Source organism: Trichoplusia ni, chromosome 9 (genome assembly GCF_003590095.1).
Source record: "Trichoplusia ni isolate ovarian cell line Hi5 chromosome 9, tn1, whole genome shotgun sequence".
NCBI lineage: Eukaryota > Metazoa > Arthropoda > Insecta > Lepidoptera > Noctuidae > Trichoplusia > Trichoplusia ni.
The window spans coordinates 9948929-9968333 of NC_039486.1; the positions used below are offsets into that span (position 1 = coordinate 9948929).

At 34.7% G+C, this 19405-nt stretch overlaps 1 protein-coding gene across 3 annotated transcripts in view; it reads right to left on the reverse strand.

Annotated features, from left to right (window-relative positions):
• The window catches only part of LOC113497726, a 293242-nt gene that overhangs the window by 179923 nt on the left and 93914 nt on the right, over positions 1-19405 (reverse strand). For all 3 annotated transcript variants that reach the window (XM_026877423.1, XM_026877422.1, XM_026877421.1), the window contains exon 3: positions 14833-14878. In XM_026877423.1, the coding sequence (XP_026733224.1) occupies positions 14833-14878 (46 nt within the window). The remainder of the gene's footprint in view (positions 1-14832; positions 14879-19405) is intronic.

Sequence of the window (19405 nt, forward strand, 5' to 3'; positions counted from 1 at the left end):
CTTTGGTTACAGTACGCGGTAGGCGGGCCAAAGAACAGATGTGGACACCCAATTGGAAAATGGAAAACCCTCGACAGTAAAACATTTTTGTTTCAGTTTTGTCTGTTATTTTTTCCTACTTGCATCCCCCACCCCATTTTTAAACGGCTCGATTTGTCAAACATGTTTAAACGAACACTCGCACATAATTCACGTTTAAAATAAAATAGTTCAATTCGTTCGGAAGCTATGATGTCACAGACAGACAGACAGGCAGGCAGATATGTCAAAGTTTTAAATCCCTCTTTTTGGGATTAAATAAGAAAAAGTCATTAAAACAGCTGTGAAATATTTGACACCAGGATAGTATCGTAAACGATGAAATCTGTTTGATTCAAACATTTGATAGTCTTTGGGCCGCTCAAGATTCATTATAATTTAGAAATAAAAAATCAAGCTTAAAATGTAAAAAAAAGTGTTTCATTTTCAATATTGCATTACATTTTTGCGATGACCGTTATTATTAAACTTCATAGTTTTTTATATCTTGAAAATCACGCAGACAAAGTCGCGGGCAACAGCTAGTTTTTCAATAAAACTTAAAAATATTGTAGAACGCCTTTGTCATACTGCAGTAAAATAAATGCGTTTATACAAAATAAAATACTTGCATTAAACATACCTAAAAGCACACACGTATACAAACGTCAAGTGCCAAGTTAGTGTCACAGTTAGCTTCAAGACAGTAACTTAGACTTAAGTTATGTCAAGTCATGCATAAGCAATTCTCTCACCCATCCCCTAGCACAGGAATTTTAATACAAGTCAAATATTAAATCTCATATGGTCACGTCAATTACAAATTTACGAGCGAACGGACAAAGTAGGGGGAGATTATCTGTATGTACGTAAGAAAATTGCATCGAGCGTAACGTCGGAAATGACGCTGTGAATTTATTTCGGTGTTATATGGGAGCAAACAGTGGTGAGTACATAAGGTGAGGGGACTTGGAGAGTATGTGGAAGGGAATGGTTTTGGAAAAGCTATTGTTATCAGATTTCAATTGTTCTAAAGAATTAAGCATGGGAAAAGCATTACGGACTCGTTTTAGAGGTAAAGTTAACACAAATTGTAATGTCCTGAGGGATGAAAAAAAATAGATTATATTTCCCGTTTCTTTTAAAGAGAGAAACATTAAAAATATTTTAAAGTTTACAGTTTCATTAAATGTGCCTAGTTAAATTAATAAAATCTCCAAATCCCAATGAGTCCAAATCCCATCTGAATCCGTGTTCAGTATGAACGCTTATTACGAGAAATTAAATATTCAGTAAAACCCAAGTAATTTGCGACAAGGTCGTCCTTAAACTTCCTGAACAAACTTTAAGAAGAATAAAGTCTTTACGACCAAATCTCGCACCAATTTTTCAGGCCATAAAAAAATTCTCTTTCAAATTGACGGAACATTCTCACGGCCTGCCCAATGAGCTCGTATTGTAAGCTATGAAACCGGCCTACAATTCCACAATCTACCTGTACACCACTCAGATATTAATGAGATTTCTTGTTTCCACACCGATTTAAATATTTTATAACGCCACGTGCAGCCAGGGGAAGACATATGTATGTTTTATACAGCAATAACCCGAAGTTAGGGGAGAATTTGTTGGAATACTTCGCTAGTTTTTCAAAGATGTTCGCAGCGATGAAATATTTTCGCTTTTGTTTCTTTTTATTTCTTTTTCTAGTTTGGCTTGCTTTATATTTATGAACCAAATATTATGAAATAGGAAACATTAAACATATTTAATGTATTTTTACTACTTACTAGAGAAACCTTAACTAGTACCTTAAATAAATTAGTACTAAAACTGAAATTTCAAGATATGTTATATGTATTTTAAACTAAAATAATAAATTGAAGGCAGTGAACTATTCTAAACTACAAACCAAACCGCAAATTTAAACTTTTACACTTATCGAACGAGACAAACTTTCGAAACGTGATTCAAAACTTGTTGAAACAGCGCCATCTCTTAGGAAAATTGTGTAACGCCTGCAAAACATTCTAAGTATTCTAAGCGAAGCCGGATTAGAGCGATATATGCAAGTGTAGAGATAAGATGTAGCTCAGTTTAAGATATCCGTCCTTTGTGTGCTGGAGAGGATTTGTGTACGTGCGGTCGTGCGCATCCTTGACGCGAAGTCGCGAGGAATGGGAACAAGGCAAAGGCGAAAGCGGACGGACGTCTGTGTCAAAGAGCGTGTAAGTGTATTGAACATCGCAAAAAGCAAAGTAAGAGACGAGACATTGCAATAAGTGTTTTTCTTCTAGAACAAAACATAATTTTGCCTCCTCAAAAAGACTTAGTGTTAATCAATATGCGAATGCATCGGGATTTCATAACTAGTTTTTGCACCAAAATCACCTCAATCGGAACTCGGAACTCTAAGACATCGACAATTCGGGATTACCCGACTAACATATAAATAATAACATCATACCCTTACTAGTTATTACAATATTACCGTCAATCGCTTTACTTTGAATTTTGGGCCGATCAGCAGCAACTTTCCGAGTTGCAAGAGTTGAGCACGTTGAGAGTGTTCGCGGAGTCGGCTCGTCGACTGTCGAGCCTCTCACCTTGAAGCCATACTTACTGGGTTACCTCCAACTCTCCAGCACAACTATAGGGAAGACTTTCGAGGTCAAACAGTGGTATCTAGTAGATGTACGTAGAACCTGGTGTACCTGATACTCTAAGTAAATGACTTATGTTTTATGGGTTGATAAAGCAACACAAAGCAAAACTTAGTAGTTGTAGATCTTATTCGCTTGTAGTAGCAGTTATTGTAGACCTCAACTGTTTTTTAAACTTTCAAAATTCGATAGTTTCTTAAGACTTAACAGCCTTGCGGTCCAATGTGTGAAATTTTCTATATAACTACTTACTACTCTCTCTTACTATTCTCGAAATATGTATGTAATTCACCAGCATCTTACGCGCAAAAAGCTAACCAAGAATTCAAAACAATACTTAACTTTAAGAAAATGTGAATCGATCGTTTATGATGTAGATGGGACTGGACTTCTTTCTTAATATAAGCAAATGCTGCAACGACAGCAACATACATACATCACATATTTTACAATCTTTTCTGCCCACAATGGACTAGCTCGACATACAAGACGGCACGCAGCCTCGCTCGCAGTCTCAGGGAATATTGCTGCATATCTCGGCTAGCTAAAACCGGATTTAACCAGTTTCGTATGCACCGCTACTTCATAAAGGCAGTTACGGGATAATCTGTAGAATAAGCGTGCTACCCAGCCACTGTTTGCCTCCAGAATTCTAATATTTGGTAGTGTGAAATTGCTGGTATTTTTAAGTAGAGTTACTTACCTATCGTATTTTTAATATTTTGCGGTTCTTGTTACCTGGTTTCGTTACACTAAACATCTTTTTTATTTTATCTTTTTTGTGCTTGCTTTATATGTTTTCAAACTTTTAGTTTTAAAATGAATACAAAGAATTAAAGAAAAATCTTTCAATACAGAATTATTATGTGAATCGTAAAAAAGAACATTATTATATCAAGATATTTTTTAAACTGAAGACGTTAAATTTCAAAGTTTTCCGAGTTTCAAATTCAGTCCAATCGTTTCGAACCCGCATCGTAGAAACAAGTGATGATAAAAAAATCCACAATGAAAGAAAGTAATATCATTGTAAAACCTCCAATCGTTACCCATTCCCACACAACAAAGTTGATTATAAAATACTCAGCATTACTCGCCTCAATAATTTGGTGGAAAAAAATAAATTACCCCAAAATTGGAATAACAAGATAGGCACGAGAATAATTCCCATTGTCAGGGGACTTGAACTTATTGAGGGAAACCAATTTGCTCCAGAAAAAAAATCCAGTTTTTTCCGGTTCGGTCCGGATAGATCGAGTCCTATCCAGAACGAACTGGTAAAAACAAAGATTTAGATCCGCACCGGTTGAAGGTGGAATTTGTTTTCACTGCAAATTGTAAATGGATTTGTAATGTTGTTTGGCTGAATTATTACTTTTTCAGGGAGGGGTGACGTGTTATCGGCGGGGAAAATTTTTATTGTTTACTTCAAAAGTATATTAATTTAATCGAAAAATATGAATCGATAAACCTAATATTCTGATAGATGTTTGTTTAACAAAATATGTATTTAGTACTACTTAGACATTCAAAATGCTAAGTTGGGTTAACTATTGATTTTGAGTTGCATGTAAACTATCTTACCTAAAGACTAACTATTGACCACATCTTGTCTTCCAAATATTTCCTATATTCTGGAAACCGAACCCGTAGCCCTTGAGCAGAACTACCATGCTAACCTCAACGGACAAAGTTTTGATTAAGTGAACGTTGGACGTGATCGTCCAACATCCACTTAGTCAAAACTTGTGCTTCTTGGGCTATTCCGTAACAATAGCAGACATACAACTTGCAGTTTCGTACTCCTGCAAGCTAGTTTTTGGCTAACAACCTGAGCATTACCCAAGTCTGAAACTTCTGTCAAAGGCTCCGTGTTAAAATAATTGTAAATTATGATAATTACTTTAGTCAATACAAATGTAATAGGTCACCAATCAAAACAAAGAAGAAGTAAACGAAATTTCCTCAAACTCAAACTCCACTTGAAATATGTGTCTATATTAATATTCGAACATATCTGACCGTCTGTCCTTTTACTGAAAATAACTCGCACTTGACCTTTAAAGGACAGAGTAAATAACTTTAAAGAACAGACCAAAATAGTCGACCTGTTTAATTTAATCCAATACCTATAAATACATGAAAGAGTTTCCAAAACTTCTCACACATAATCCATATTTTTAAACTTGTACGTGTGGAGATCGCAGACGTATTCCCAAAGGGACGGTATCAATAAATTAACACGCGATGGTTTTCTTTTCCCCTCTTGGAAGGTGGCGCTCTAGCGGCCGTATCGCGAACTATCGCTGCACCAAGTTTGCTCTATGCAAATTTAAACGCCTGCATTTTATGGCCGAGATTCGCTATAAGTTACGAGCTGTTATTATAGTTTTTAGGGTTGGGTATTTCTCTTATTATGGTTATGGTAGAATTAAATATGTATGGAAATTTGACTGCCTGAATGCAATGGCCGCAGTGCATATTCGAAGTTATTAAGGTTGGTGATAGGAAGATCTTATATTCACCAGTTCAAAAAAAATAGAATTATTATATTCGTTAAGTCTGCTTATTTTTTTTGTTTCCAGCAATCTAGTAGTTCATTTAATAACTTAAAACTGAATATCGGATCGAACGCAACTCTCCAAATTTAGAGAAAGGGCCTAAAAAATCAGTGTGCTCAATATACGCAAGTAAACATTTTAAATATTCAGTAAAACGAGGTATAAAGTCATCTGTGTAAATGAGAAACTGGGTGCACAGAATAAAATCATAAACTCCAATTCCACGCCACAGTGTAGCGAAGTAAGTGAGATAATGTTAAATAAAATGCCAGTACGATTGTAACTAACTGCTTCCTTCGTAGAATAGTTGATGCGATTCGATTACACTGTAAAGCTAAGATATTGGGTGGTGTAGCATTGGCTGTGGTACGTCTTGTAGTTGTTACTTATTTATAAGACGCTTTTTCTGTTGGGAATAGAAATGTACTGGATAAATGCTTTAGTAGTGATTGCTTTAGGAATAAGAAGCCAATTGTGTTTAAGGTTGGAAATAAAATTCGCTTAGCTTTGAAAATAGTCGATAAATTAGGTCTTAAGAAGGTTTAGATTGCAGTTTTCAGAAAAAAAAGTAAAGTGAAAATCTTAATCAACTAAATAAATAGTGGTTTCTTAGGTTTACGCGAATGTTAGACATTGAAATGAAACTACTTTTACGGATTTTATCGCGGTTTAATTTTAGATTTTAGTTCCCGACGTTTCGAAACCTTTGCAGGTATCATGGTCACGGGCAGACTGAACGAAGTCTGCAGTCGCCGAACATGCTGAAGGTTCCAGCCATTATATTAGATTTGACCAACCACAGATCCTCGCTAAAGAATCCAAATTCCTACCTAGGATGTTTCGCGAGGCTATTGAGATTAAAAAACACCCTAATTTCAATAGAGAAGATGGCTGGAAGATATCACCTACTTGGGATCCAATAATAAATAAACTCAAGGCCAAACCCAAGAGCACCGCTGCAAGACATCAAGACACAGTGAGCTCATACTGCGTAGGTCGGACCACAAATAATTAATTAAAATATGAAGGTAGAACGAGCAACATCTTCTGTCAAGACGAACGCCATCTCAGTCTGCCCGTGACCATGATACCTGCAAATGTTTCGAAACGTCGGGAACTAAAATTTAAAATTAAACCGCGATAAAATCCGTAAAAGTAGTTTCATTTCAACAACTAAATAAAGTATGAACTTTAGTGACCCAAATCTACCAACTCATAAAAACAGTGTAATGTTTACTCAAGTAAAAATTCTGTTAGCCTACCGATGTTGCTACTCTGTGCTCCTAAAAGACGGGTCATACAGTGCAGTTTGGTAAAATTTTAATTAGCCCCACGCTTGGGTCGTTTTGTTAGAATTTTTAATGCGGAACGCTAAATGAAAATTATTATTGGGCTGTGTTTAGCTTAAGCTGGGTTTTGGCCATCTGGTCTCCGGAAGTCGTAGCGAGAGGAGTCTGTTAGGATACACGTGTACTGCGTAATATGTGAATACATACATACTAATGTGGGTATTTATGTGTGTTGGGTATAGTCTTAAAAGTAAATGAGACATTTAGTACACAACATTTTTTTGGGTTATATAATATATACTTAAAATGTTGGAATTTACGGAAGAAGATTCTGTTTACTTTTCGTGTTTGTATTTATTACGATAAGAGTGATTGAATAAAAAATATTTCTTTGTAACTTCAGTAATCGTTTACCACAGTGGAATTTTACAGTATTAAAATGTTAATAAAATGAGAAATAAAATACAACAGTATGCCACTCGTTTTGTCACTTCATATAAGTTACGGTCCTTAGCAGCAGTACCTCGCCCTGGCTATCAACTATTCAAGCTAAACTGTCACAATTCCCAGACATTGACAGAAGCACGTAACAGTACTCAGTGGTAGTAAACATTAAATTCAACCAATTGCTAGAATCCCCACGAGATAATAAAACACACGTACTTTTTTAATCACACAATTTCAAGCGATCCAAGGTAGTATTCTCATAGTACAGAGTATAAGCAGAAGGCAAATTTCTTTATTATCATACAAAAGTCCTTTTCTAGTTGATCAATACTAGTACGTAATCATTGTATTTTTGAACTACTATTTGTAGCAGTGTCAAAGTAACTGGGGTTTTGCTACATATTTCTTAATGACATCAATATGTAACTTACTACGAATATCTCATTGCTACGATGTATGATGTCCCATTTGCTATGAATATGAAGTGTACTTCAAAAGTTAAATGTGCTACGATTTTTCCAGTTGACTTTTATACGATACATCAAATGTGTTACAAATTTCACGCTCGATCTAAATGAAAACAGATTTTCTAGAAATTATTGCATTTGCTCAACGACTTTATAATTTATTTGGAAAAATTGATAATATTTTAGAAGTAAGCAATACTGAGGTAGGAATGGCACTTCTAAGAAATTTCCTCGAATGCAAGTCTTCTGGTTGAACATGTGTTTTTATGCAGCGTGCAACACTAGCTGATTTATTGCCTGTAAAACGAGATGATGTTGCCGTCTCTGTTGCACTCACGGCTGCACCGGTATATTAGAAAAGGTAGCAATGTGCAAGTGATAATAAAAGGGGAATAAAGTTAAACGTGAAACATTTGTAGCAAACTGTGTTAAAGAACTTGTCTAACATTATGTAGCTGTTTAGGTATTGTGGCCTCTGGGGCATAGAAAAATCATTTTTGTGTTATCGTGGGTTACTCGGTTTTAAGGTCATGTTGTTGTTTCAATTAAGCCATCATTTACCAACTGCTATGAAAGTTTGTAATACTTTATATAAGGAATAGATTCAACAGAATCAATTATATAATTGATGTTTTAGATGGTATTACATATTTCTTTTGTATTTTTTATTATTCTGTTTCCTAACTTTTCGCAAGCCTTTCAGGTGTAAATGGTCACCAGTCAACCCTCGTCACGTCCCGCGAGTTACTTAACTGATGTAATAGAAATCTGTTTCATGACAATATATTTTTAATAATCGTCATTTTCTCCTTAACTTTCGTTATATCTTATGATATCAAGACTTTGTTATAAGACCTTTATAGTTCACCATGATAAAACTTCTTCTTAGTTTAGTCACGTAACTTAAAAAGGGATAAGAAGCTAATTACCACAAGGCATTAACATGAAAAACGGCCAAAATTCTGTGACTCTGAGTGTTAGGAGCCTGAACCGGTGCCAAGCTTGGGATGTCAGTTCCACTATTAGGATAAAGGGTAATACATTTGATTAAGAAAAGCAATTTAAAGAGACATGGATTGCTAATTAGTAACGTTATATTTCAATATTTTGTCTGAAATGATAAAATTTTCAAAAACACTGATTGGTGTAATTTAAGCCTCGTTTTTTCTGTAAACTTAATAAATTTTATTAATAAAGATGTTTCTTAAACGTTGACAGACAATATGTTTTTAATTCATCAAAATTAATATACAACTCATTGGTAAAACTTAAACATGAATAAATCTAATCAAGGAAAACTTTAAACTGTACTAATAGATCATTTTAAGTGCTTATTTAAAATTTCCGTCCAAAAACTGCATTCCTCGCTGTAGTACCGTTTGGTTCAAAGTTTGCATAACTCATTTAGTTAATTTATTCGTCCTGGGGGCTACCACGACCTCTTCAAGTAAGACTGTTGTAATTGTGTAAGGGAGATAACGCGCTACACAGTGTAGAGCGTTATCCCTCTTACACATTATGCAAAATTATGATTTTAAGTTATAGTGGTAGGGGCCTGCTCGTTCGGGGAATTTGTGGCCTCTAACCACTTACGGGGCTCCGTGGTAGCGTCTTCTTTCTCCTCGTTAAAGACATCGTTAGTTTTCGTGGATGGATGTAGGATGAAAATAGAATTTAGTAGTTCAGAACGGGTTTTACAAAGATTGCATTAAGAAGTCCTCGGTTCAACGTTTTAAAAATATTTTCTAAAAAAATTATCCCAAATTACAATTTTGCTATCACGTAGTAAATTATTTCAGTAAAGAATCAAGTAATTTAATAAATAAACCTCTTTATAAAATAACGCATAAACTTTGAAGTTAAAATCAATTTAATAAGAAATGTCTCTTCTTCCCCTAAAATAAAAAATATATTTATATTCGAATAGTTTGTAGTCTCAATTCCCCTTCGTATGGACAGACATTAAACAGATTTTGCGCTCATAAAATGCGTAATTTGAATTCCTTAAGACCTTCGGAGGGTAGCTAGCGTCTACTAACATAAGGGAGGGTTGTGTGTCTGTTTGTATCATAATTTTAAGGCTTACCACAGTTGCTTGTAATATTCATTTGTATAGTAATTATGAGAAATAGTTGTGAATATTTCAGCTGGAGTTGGGGGGCTATAGGGTTGATTGGATATGTTATAAAGTATGTGATGTTTCTTTTCATACAAACATATCTTTTAAATTATTGTTTATTTAATAAGCAGATATGGGCTTAAATGATTTAAATAAAATCAACTTCGATAGTAAACTAGTAAAGAAAAATAGATTAAATAATCAGTTTCTTATCCCATCAAAAACAATTTCCCAAGCAACGCCCGGAGGCATACACTATACATCTGCAAGGGCCGATAGTAAGAGTACGATGGAGGGGAAATTTTATTTATGACGTCATCAAAGGCGACGCAGCGTAAGTAATATATGTCTGAAAGTTTTCTTTTACCGTCGCATAATTATTAGCGAAACTCGAAACTTCGCGCAGCCACCAAAGTTTCCAAATAGGGTTTATAACTTCGATATTTAGTGGTCTTATATTATATTATGAATATTCTGAGTTCCTTCAAACTTCAGTGGGCGAAACATTTTCTTAATTATGACAAAATTAACAAGGTTTATTTAGTTATGCCAGTAGTAGACCAGTATAATATTTTTTATTTAGCACTTACACACAATAATTGTAGACTGCAGTAAAACATAAATTATAATTTATTTGTGCCAGTAAATACGATCAGAAAGTGATATGCTATTTTGTACAGTAACTCTTAGTATTGTTCCCAATTAACAGATTCCAATATCATTTACAAAATCCATTAACATAAATTCACACATTATCCAACAATTTTATTACTATAAATACAATTTAATCTTTAAAAAGACGGAAAACTATTTAAATAATCAACTACATATAAACAAGTTAGCATGAATTGCACTGTCACTGGTAATGAGATACCGATGCGTGCCAGCCCTAGCGTCATGCGGCGTGCAATAACACGCGTTCAGACTTTTTAATTTGTTCCCGTTATTTATGTGCGAGCCTATTGTGGGTGGCACAGTCTTGGATTAATATGGATGACTGTTGATTGTATTAGCGACATCTGTAGGTAGTATAAGATATTGGGTTGGAGGATTAATTTTCTTTTGGGGATTGGAGATTCTTTTTCTGGTGATTAAAAGTTATGGTGGAATATGGGAGATATCTTATAAACTTGTTGTCTAGCAGCGGACCGCAATAAGCGGGGTCGTACAAAAAAATCATCTTATTTTTTAGGGTTCCTTACTTTAATGATAAAAACGGATCCCTATTACTAACCTTCCTCTGTATTTTCATCCGTATGTCCGTCTGTCACTTATTTAGGTCTCATAAGCCGTGATAGTTAGACAGTTTAAGTTTTGAGAGATTAGATATATCCGTCGCCGCTCTAACAGCAAAATATCGAAAGGGTCATCAATTTGATTATGAATCAACATTTTTCTTATGCCTCAGAGTAACGAGGACTTGAACTGATGGGTATTGAAATTATAAATTAATCCTAAAATAAACCTAAAATCAATCTCATATCTCTCTCAATCTATAACAATAAAATCTAATTATTTACTTCTATAAAACAAGAAACAACGAAGTTGTTTATAAAAACAATAATAAGTAACATAAAAAAATAAGTATCTATAAAATTACAGTTGAATTATCAAATAAGTTTATGTCTGACCTTCAGACGGAAGTTTCTCAGTTGGCAGACTTCCTACACGGAATAAGTGAGTTGAACCAAACAACTTGGTAATACAATAATGGTAAGTTGACCTTCATCCACAAGTTTGTGACTCAACATAACTAAATTAACAAAATATATTTATCAAAACTAACTTCTGATATTAGAGGTTAGATAAAGTTTATCAAATACTTAATTTACTTTAACTTGTGACTAGACATTCATTAAAAATTAAAAAACCCTTTTCGAAAATTGCTTCTTGCATTTTTTTGTGAGTAACTTTGGATTATATCAAGAATTTAAAAGTATTCCATTGCAATAGGGTTCAGGCATATAGGTAGGCATACAGGCATATAGGTTTCAAAGACATAGACAAAGGTGATACCTGAAAAAATAGAGCTTTTTTGAAACAGTGGCCAAAAAAAGTTTTTCTACTGTATTCCTGTTACAACTCTGACAATACCAACTAGTTTAATGAATTAATCAACGTAATAGCGCTTTACAAAATTGTTGGTTAAGTAAAAGCCGGTTCACCTTGCTTAACCTCGATGTTTACTGCCATTATTTTTTTGGTTTGACGGCAACAAAGATATCTATGTCTTTCATGGATTTGAGATGTAGCCGGGTGACAGACGGAAAGACAGGATTCCGCTTTTACCCTTTGAGTACAGACGAATAAAAATAAAATAATGGCATAAAAAATACCATGATAGTCGTTATTATAGAACTGCATAATTAACTATAAGGTAACAGCAAAATACAGTTGCAGAAAATGAGCTTACAAGTGCGCTAATTGAGGTGCCATGTTTAGCTATAATTGAATGCGCTACATACGTGTGGGGCCCTCACTGAATAGGCAATACATCACACAGTTAAATACACGGTGGACTTTTTAATTAGATTGTTATTTATGTGACTCAGCCAAGTCAAGGGGAAACAGACTTGACTTGTTTAAGACTTACTCTCTATCTAGTCTGCATTTATGTTTAAATATAAGTGTGTTATTTAAAGGAGTTGTGTTTTCGCATTACTCTTTATAAGCGGCTGTAAATATATTGAAGCTATTTTGTTTTGATTATCGTTGCCAGTCTTAAGGCATTACAATCGTCTCTGGTTGAATTCGGCACAGGGTTAAAGAAAATACAAGAAAGATAGCCCTAAACACAGTAATGCTGTAGTAATAAAGGTGTAACGACCGCAACTGCTGGTTGTCTCAAAGTCCTAAAATTCAACACCCTTAAACTAGCCTATCCTTTCCCTTCAAGTTCGTATCATGCAGTGACTAATCCCGCTATCACGGAACTCCATTATAATTATTGCTTAATTAAGACCCCTGAACAACAACTTTAATCACCAAAACATTTTTCAAACTCTCACCAACTTGACAAATCTCGAAACGGGACTTTAAATAGCGCATAAATAACGCGTCGAATACCATTCTAACAGTAATTAACGCGACAATCACTACAATAGTTAGTAAACGTAAAACAAAGCACAGTATAACTGATTTAATCTATCAAGCGGTAACCCTAACAAATGACAATTAGCACGAATGTTTTTAACCCCTGCCTGCAGGAGTTTCACCGAAACTGGTAATATTTCATGAAAAAATTGTTCTCTATCGCTGTGGGCTGAGCTCGCGTTTGGTGTTTGTTACAAATGAGCTGCGATTTGTGATTGTGACTGGTGCCGCACTTGAAGGCTCTGTAGCGAGAGTAGCATTTGTCATTTAGGAGTATTCTTATCGATTTTTGGAATCATTTTATTTCTTTTTTACTTTTCAAGCTATAGGCATAAAGACAACATTGCGGCATTTCATTTAGAAAGTGCCTTTAAAAGTTTCGTACTCAAAGGGTAAAAGCAAACCCTTTTAATATGGCCTATCTGTAAGCGTGCATGCTGCTTAAGCCTAGTCACCAAGCTGTATCCCATGAACCTCAATAGCTGGACAGATGTAATTTGCGTAATGACGTATTTTTGTTGCCGCTATCATTGGTGTAGAGCACGGTTTTTATTATCGACTAATATATTTGAGGGGAACTGCAAGTCTCTTTGTCATCGAACGGTTTTATTTTTCCTTTCGCTCATCAGTACGGACCTCTTTTTGTCTCGAGTCTGACTAATTTTTACCGGCATCTGGTTAATGGCAAAAAATGCATTTGTCCTATAAGTCCAAACCCAGCTTGTATCTTATAACTTGCGCTGTGCACTCGTTATCTCCCCTCGATCGCAGCCGTCTGCCTAACACGAAGTCTTAATGTTACTTAAATACGGAACTTAAATTACGGCACTCCGGGTTCCGTTACAACGCTCCGGTCAGCGCGGTCATTAATATTGTAGTGCCAAGGACAACTAAGTGCTGCTTAGGTACTTGTATTTCATAAAAAAGTCGCATGCAAAGTTTAAAAGTTAAACATTACTTAAATAGACCGTATTATATTTCACAGCTTTTCTTAGTTTTTTAGGTAATACCAAGAGTGTAAAAATGTGAGAAATCATCTTGTCCCAAAGTATGCTACTCAGTATACCAGGACTAATATTAATAACTAGCTGTTGCCCGCGACTTCGTCCCCGTGGTTATGATTTATACCTGCCCTGTTTTTTTTACATTTTCCATTGTATCTTCGCTCCTATTAGTCGCAGCGTGATGGTTTATAGAATAAAGCCTTCCTCGATGAATGGTCTATTCAACACAAACATAATTTTTCAATTTGGACCAGTAGTTCCTGAGATTAGCGCGTTCAAACAAACAAACAAACAAACAAACTCTTCAGCTTTATATATTAGTATAGAAGTATAGATAATAACTAATACGACAGTCATCAAATTTTCTTGTATTTGTCTTTCTCTGCTTTGTTTTTGATAATATATTCATTTAGATACAAACAATAACTAGCACAAATAAAAATATTTTGTATTAATGTCGTAACGTCCATGTATGTCCGATTATAAGGCGTAGGAATAGATTATAATGAAGGCTATTATAATAACACATATAAGTTAAGATTTGTTGGAAGAAATAGAATAATGGTGGTATAGTGTCTAATATTGGTTAAAGAATTATTTCACAATTATTGAGGTCTGCTTAATTATACCAGACCGAAATTATTTATCATAGTAATGTAGGCTAAGAAAAAATATGTTCACACAATATTTTATTGTTATATATATTGTAACGGTAGTGTCTAAGGTCGTTTTGCTTTGTCGCAGCTTCGAAACGAAAGACCTTTTTGTCTCTAATTACTGTTTTCTTTTAATCTCCAGGCGAGTGTGTCTTGGAGAAAATGTCAAGTTATTTCTTAGAAAATACTGTAGGTTATTTTTGTTCCTGGTTTTTTATTGACGAGGAATTGTAATGGCGTTGATGATGAAAGAGGATTCTTGTGCGAATGAATACATACGGAAAATAAATAATATAAAGTTTATCAAAAAATAAAGAAAGACACATCACGTTATGCGTTAATTTATAAAAATCAAAATAGAAAAGACTTTCCTCCTTTTTCTACTTCTGAATCTATCTCTATTGCAATTGCTGTTTCTAGATAGCACACTCTAAAGTCCGTCCAATTTTGTAACAACCTTGCGTACATAGATTCATTCGCAATACACTCAAGATTATTAAAAAGCGTTGCCTTACCTGCTGCTGGAGATAGTTTCGTGACGACGCCCCACCGCGATTTCCACTGTAACAAACAAAAGAATTTTAAAATGGCGGACAGCGACAAGAGTCGTCTAATTAGCTAAAAGATAGCGCAGTTTTGTTATAACACCTTAACATCTACAATACCTTTATACTGGATTTGATTAACAGATTTACTTAAAGCAAATACCTTTTCTATTTAAAAATAAAACCAATTAATTAATCAAATATAAAAATAAAACCGACGCTTTAAAAATCGCATATAAAAACTTCGAATACCAATAAAAATAAATGAATTTAACAGCTCCAATTTATTAGTTAAGTGCTTACTGGATATGGCTGTTAACGGCGATATATTTGATGATCAAACTAAATATTTTTAGATCAATCAAAGCAGAGTCATCGCGTGGACTCGCTGATTTTGAAAAATACGCCCATCCCCACATTCTGTTTTGTAAATATTCAGGGTACATTTAGCTCTGGACATCATGTGGTACAAGTGTTGAGCGAAAAGCGAATTTAATGTGTAAGTTAATGTTGTAAGTAAGGAATAATTGTCTTTTTAACTGACTCCACGGTAGCAAGGACATTTCAGACAGATTTGTGATTGAATTATTTTGCCTACCTACATGAAATACTTTACAACCAGTATCGTATAAAACTATTACTTAATATTATAAGATTTGTCAATCACTTCAATAAATAACAATCTTTTTTTTAAACTTCTTTTTCTAACCTTGTTTCGCAATCGCACCCAGACTCAGATCCAGCATTCAGCTGTCTCAAAATTCTCTCGACTTTACCATACAATACATCAATTGCACAACGATAACACCTGAAGAAATCATATATCAGGAAGCTTACAATACTAGGGATGATCACTGACTTCGACCCCCGTCCATCCCTTACCCCACAGGCCGGAGAGCCGATGCAATAGACAAATAGCCGTCAGCGAGCAAGCCGGCAATAAAATCCACTATTTTACCGCGCACCAACACGCTCGCCGCCTCTTTATCGCTTTTTACTCACTAAACTTACTTCTGCTATTATTTCAAGAGCTTAACGTTATAAAAGAGCGTTGGGAATAGAAAAAAACAATCACCTGCATTGAAAATGGGTTTTCAATAAGGAAGATAATTACTAAATACAGTTTAAATCTTTAACGATTTAAATTTAAATACTTTTGTTTAACAAAAATATTCTATGATTGGTACAAATTAAATAAGTTGTAGTGATACATCATAATAAATCTTTGTAACGTCTGTTGCACATGTTTCTATTTCAGAACAGTGAAGTGGCAAGAACATTTGAGAATTTCTTATTACGATACAAAACACTTTGAAAAAATATAGTAATTATATTTCCTAATACTTATGCACAAAGAGACAGCACCAGAAAGAAACATTTTAAGGCACACGGTAATTGATACTAAAAATATATATATTTCACAATCCCACATAAACTTGAATTACAATAATTAAGAGTTTCACAACAAAGCTTTAAATTGCAACATTCATCTCAAACTTAGTACCTACACAAAAGGTATATTTGTACGCCCAAATAATATGTGAAATTATTAAGCAGGCACTAAAGGTGGTAGTAAAACGGTTTACGACTGAAAAATAAAATGGCGTACGGTCCCGTATATTTTATGTGAGCATTTAATGGTTACACGAGTTTTACAGGGAGCGCTATTTTTCTACTTAATGTAGTCCATGTGGAGGCGTTGTAATGAAAATCTAGAAAATCATGAGGTAGGAGAAATTTAATAAATGTTCATAGGTATAATAAATCGAGCTCGTGGCTAAGCTATACCGCATAAGTGAAACGATCACAGGTTTAGCTACGCTTGACGAGGTTGCTCCGTAGATCAGTGGCCATCTTTGTCATAACGAGTTCCTCCGTGTTTCGGAAGGCACGTTAAATTGTGGGTACCGGCTGTTCCTACATCTTTGACAGTCGTCTAACCAAGGGGCACCGTGTTGCCCAGGTAACTGGGTTGCGGAGGTCAGATAGGCAGTCGCTCCTTGTGAAAAACTGGTACTTAGCTGAAACCGGTTAGATTGGTAGCCGACCCCAATATAGTTAAGAAAATGCTAGGCCAATGAGGTATAATCAATATTCTGTCAACTCTAAAAGATGAGTGATTTCTTTTGTTTTATTCTGTTTCAGTTACAAAATCTGCGATGCGGGGTTAAATTATATCGCTGCAATGCAAATGAGTGTCGAATGAATCTTAATTGATCGAAATCGGAACAAAGTATTACTGTTTTTTTTTTAATTATTTTCGTGAGGCAGATTCATATTTGTCATTACAATTTCTGTTGTTTGCGTTGTTGTATCGCGACAGCTGATGATTGAAGTAGTTAAGGATTCGAGAGAAATACACATGAGTGATAAATAAATTTGAATTTTCTACTATTTTAATAAAAATCTTAAAGTTAATTAAGTTGGCCCTATCGTCAAACGAATGTCTTGGATGTTATAATATATTCTTAAAAACTTTTTCGCTAGTCAACATGGTTACTCCCGAGACTAACAGGATATTTCAATATTTCATAACCCCAAACCCATAAAACCTTACTTCAGTGACTTTCAAAAATATCAGTTTCGTAACTAGTTGTAAAGAATGACGTCACACTTTCAATCCTATGATTGATCATTCGCTACAAAGTTACTACTTGTGTCAGATCCCGATTCATTTTTACTTCACACTCAATTGGAAGGGGTTCATTCACACCCAACACTATACAAAAGATAACCTTATAGCCCTTGTTTTAAGGTATAAATTTTTTTTTTGTATCAGGGAGTATTTTGCATCATGATGCTGCGATAAATTCCGCTATGCTTCATCAGACTTGGGAACGACAAGTCCTAACGTGATTTTTAAGGTAATATTTTAAAGATTTTCAATGTATTGGAAACTCGGAGGATGTCAAAGAAAGGTTTAACAGTAACGACTTAATTGCTGAATATCGCTCTTGTTTAAAAAATGGCAGGTACCGCTTCAAGACAGGTGATGTTTTTTAAATAAATTGTCTTCAATGTGTTTCTATAGAAACCTATACCATCAACAACCATTGAAAACTACAATCTTCTTCTTCTTTTCATAGTTAGAACACATTCTTGAAGAATTCTCAGGTATTCCCATTTTCTCACATTCCCCCCCCCCCCATAATAATTACGTCTAAATACACCATAAATTCGAAAAAAAATGCTGCGTGCCGGGATTCAACTCCACGACCCTTGACTTTCTAGTACTAGAACCACTAGATGGCACTACGAAGAACAGCTGACGAATCAAGTACCTACAAACATATGTATCGTAAATAGGTGAATTTTACGTAAATGAACCCATTTCCTTTCGTACATTCGAATAAACATTTTTCCGTTAGACTCATCTAATCTCTCCATACAAACAAGTCTCTGTTGGTAAGCAACAATGGGGTTATCAAGCTGCGGGTCCCATTGTCTCATTGTATATTCACGCCGACGCCGCGCGGGGTTAGCACGCCTATCTGCGAAGATGTCACCGCCAGAAGTTTTCAACATTTTTGTGACGTTTCAAAAGAATTTAGGTTTTGTTTTTTTCTTTGTTTTTGTTGTAGCTAATGATTAAGGTTTGGAAGGGGAAATAAGGAGTGGATCTGAAATGTCTCTAATTTGTATCATTAATATTTTCTACTTCGTTTTTCGAAATAATTAATCTTGTTCAATTCCACTCGAATTTTCTAGTAGGTTTATTATTTTATCTATTTGCTATTACGTATCTTAAAAATGATGGCATTCGGTATATTTGAAAAAGGACGCATTACCCAACGCCAAAGGGACGGTTAGAAAAAGAACCGAATAAAAATTGAACGCAGACGATAAACAAAATTTAAACACTTGCATAGTCTTTGTTAGGTTGACCTCAAACATACAAAGCCTGTCAAAGAAATAGTAATCCCAAAAAGGCGAGCAACCACAGAAATGACCAACAACACAGCAATGCGAAAATCTCAATGTATTTGAAGAGTGAAAACAAACAATTGTTTAAATTAAGTCTCGTCTCAGTGTTAAGCCGACGCCTCCGCTCGCAATGCGGGGATAAACGTCAGTTAATCCCTCCCAAGCCCTCTCTGTCCCTCCGAGGGCAAGTTAATATTTTATTGAAAAACCTTCTTAGCAACCGTTCGGATATGTTGGAGACAATGGACGCTAGTGATGCTCAAAGTTTTATGACGTTCGGATATAGTATCACTTTCATGATAGACGTTATACGAGACTGGCTCATGCTGCTACGAATTTATATTATTTCACTAATTTATGGGACTAGAAAGTAAAAACTTATTTTTAACAATACATGTATGAAGATAAATGTAGCATATTGATCTAACTGACAGTTTAGCTTTAAAGGTACTTTATTTCCTGAAAAGCTATCTGGCCAAATGTTTTGTTTAATAAATTAATTTTTAAAACATATATTTTTTTTTAACTTGAATACACGTATTTTAAAAGTTTAAAATAAAATAAAACCAGCAAAATGTTGAGCACCAGAGCTCTGGCTTAACCAGTGTTAGGTTTAATT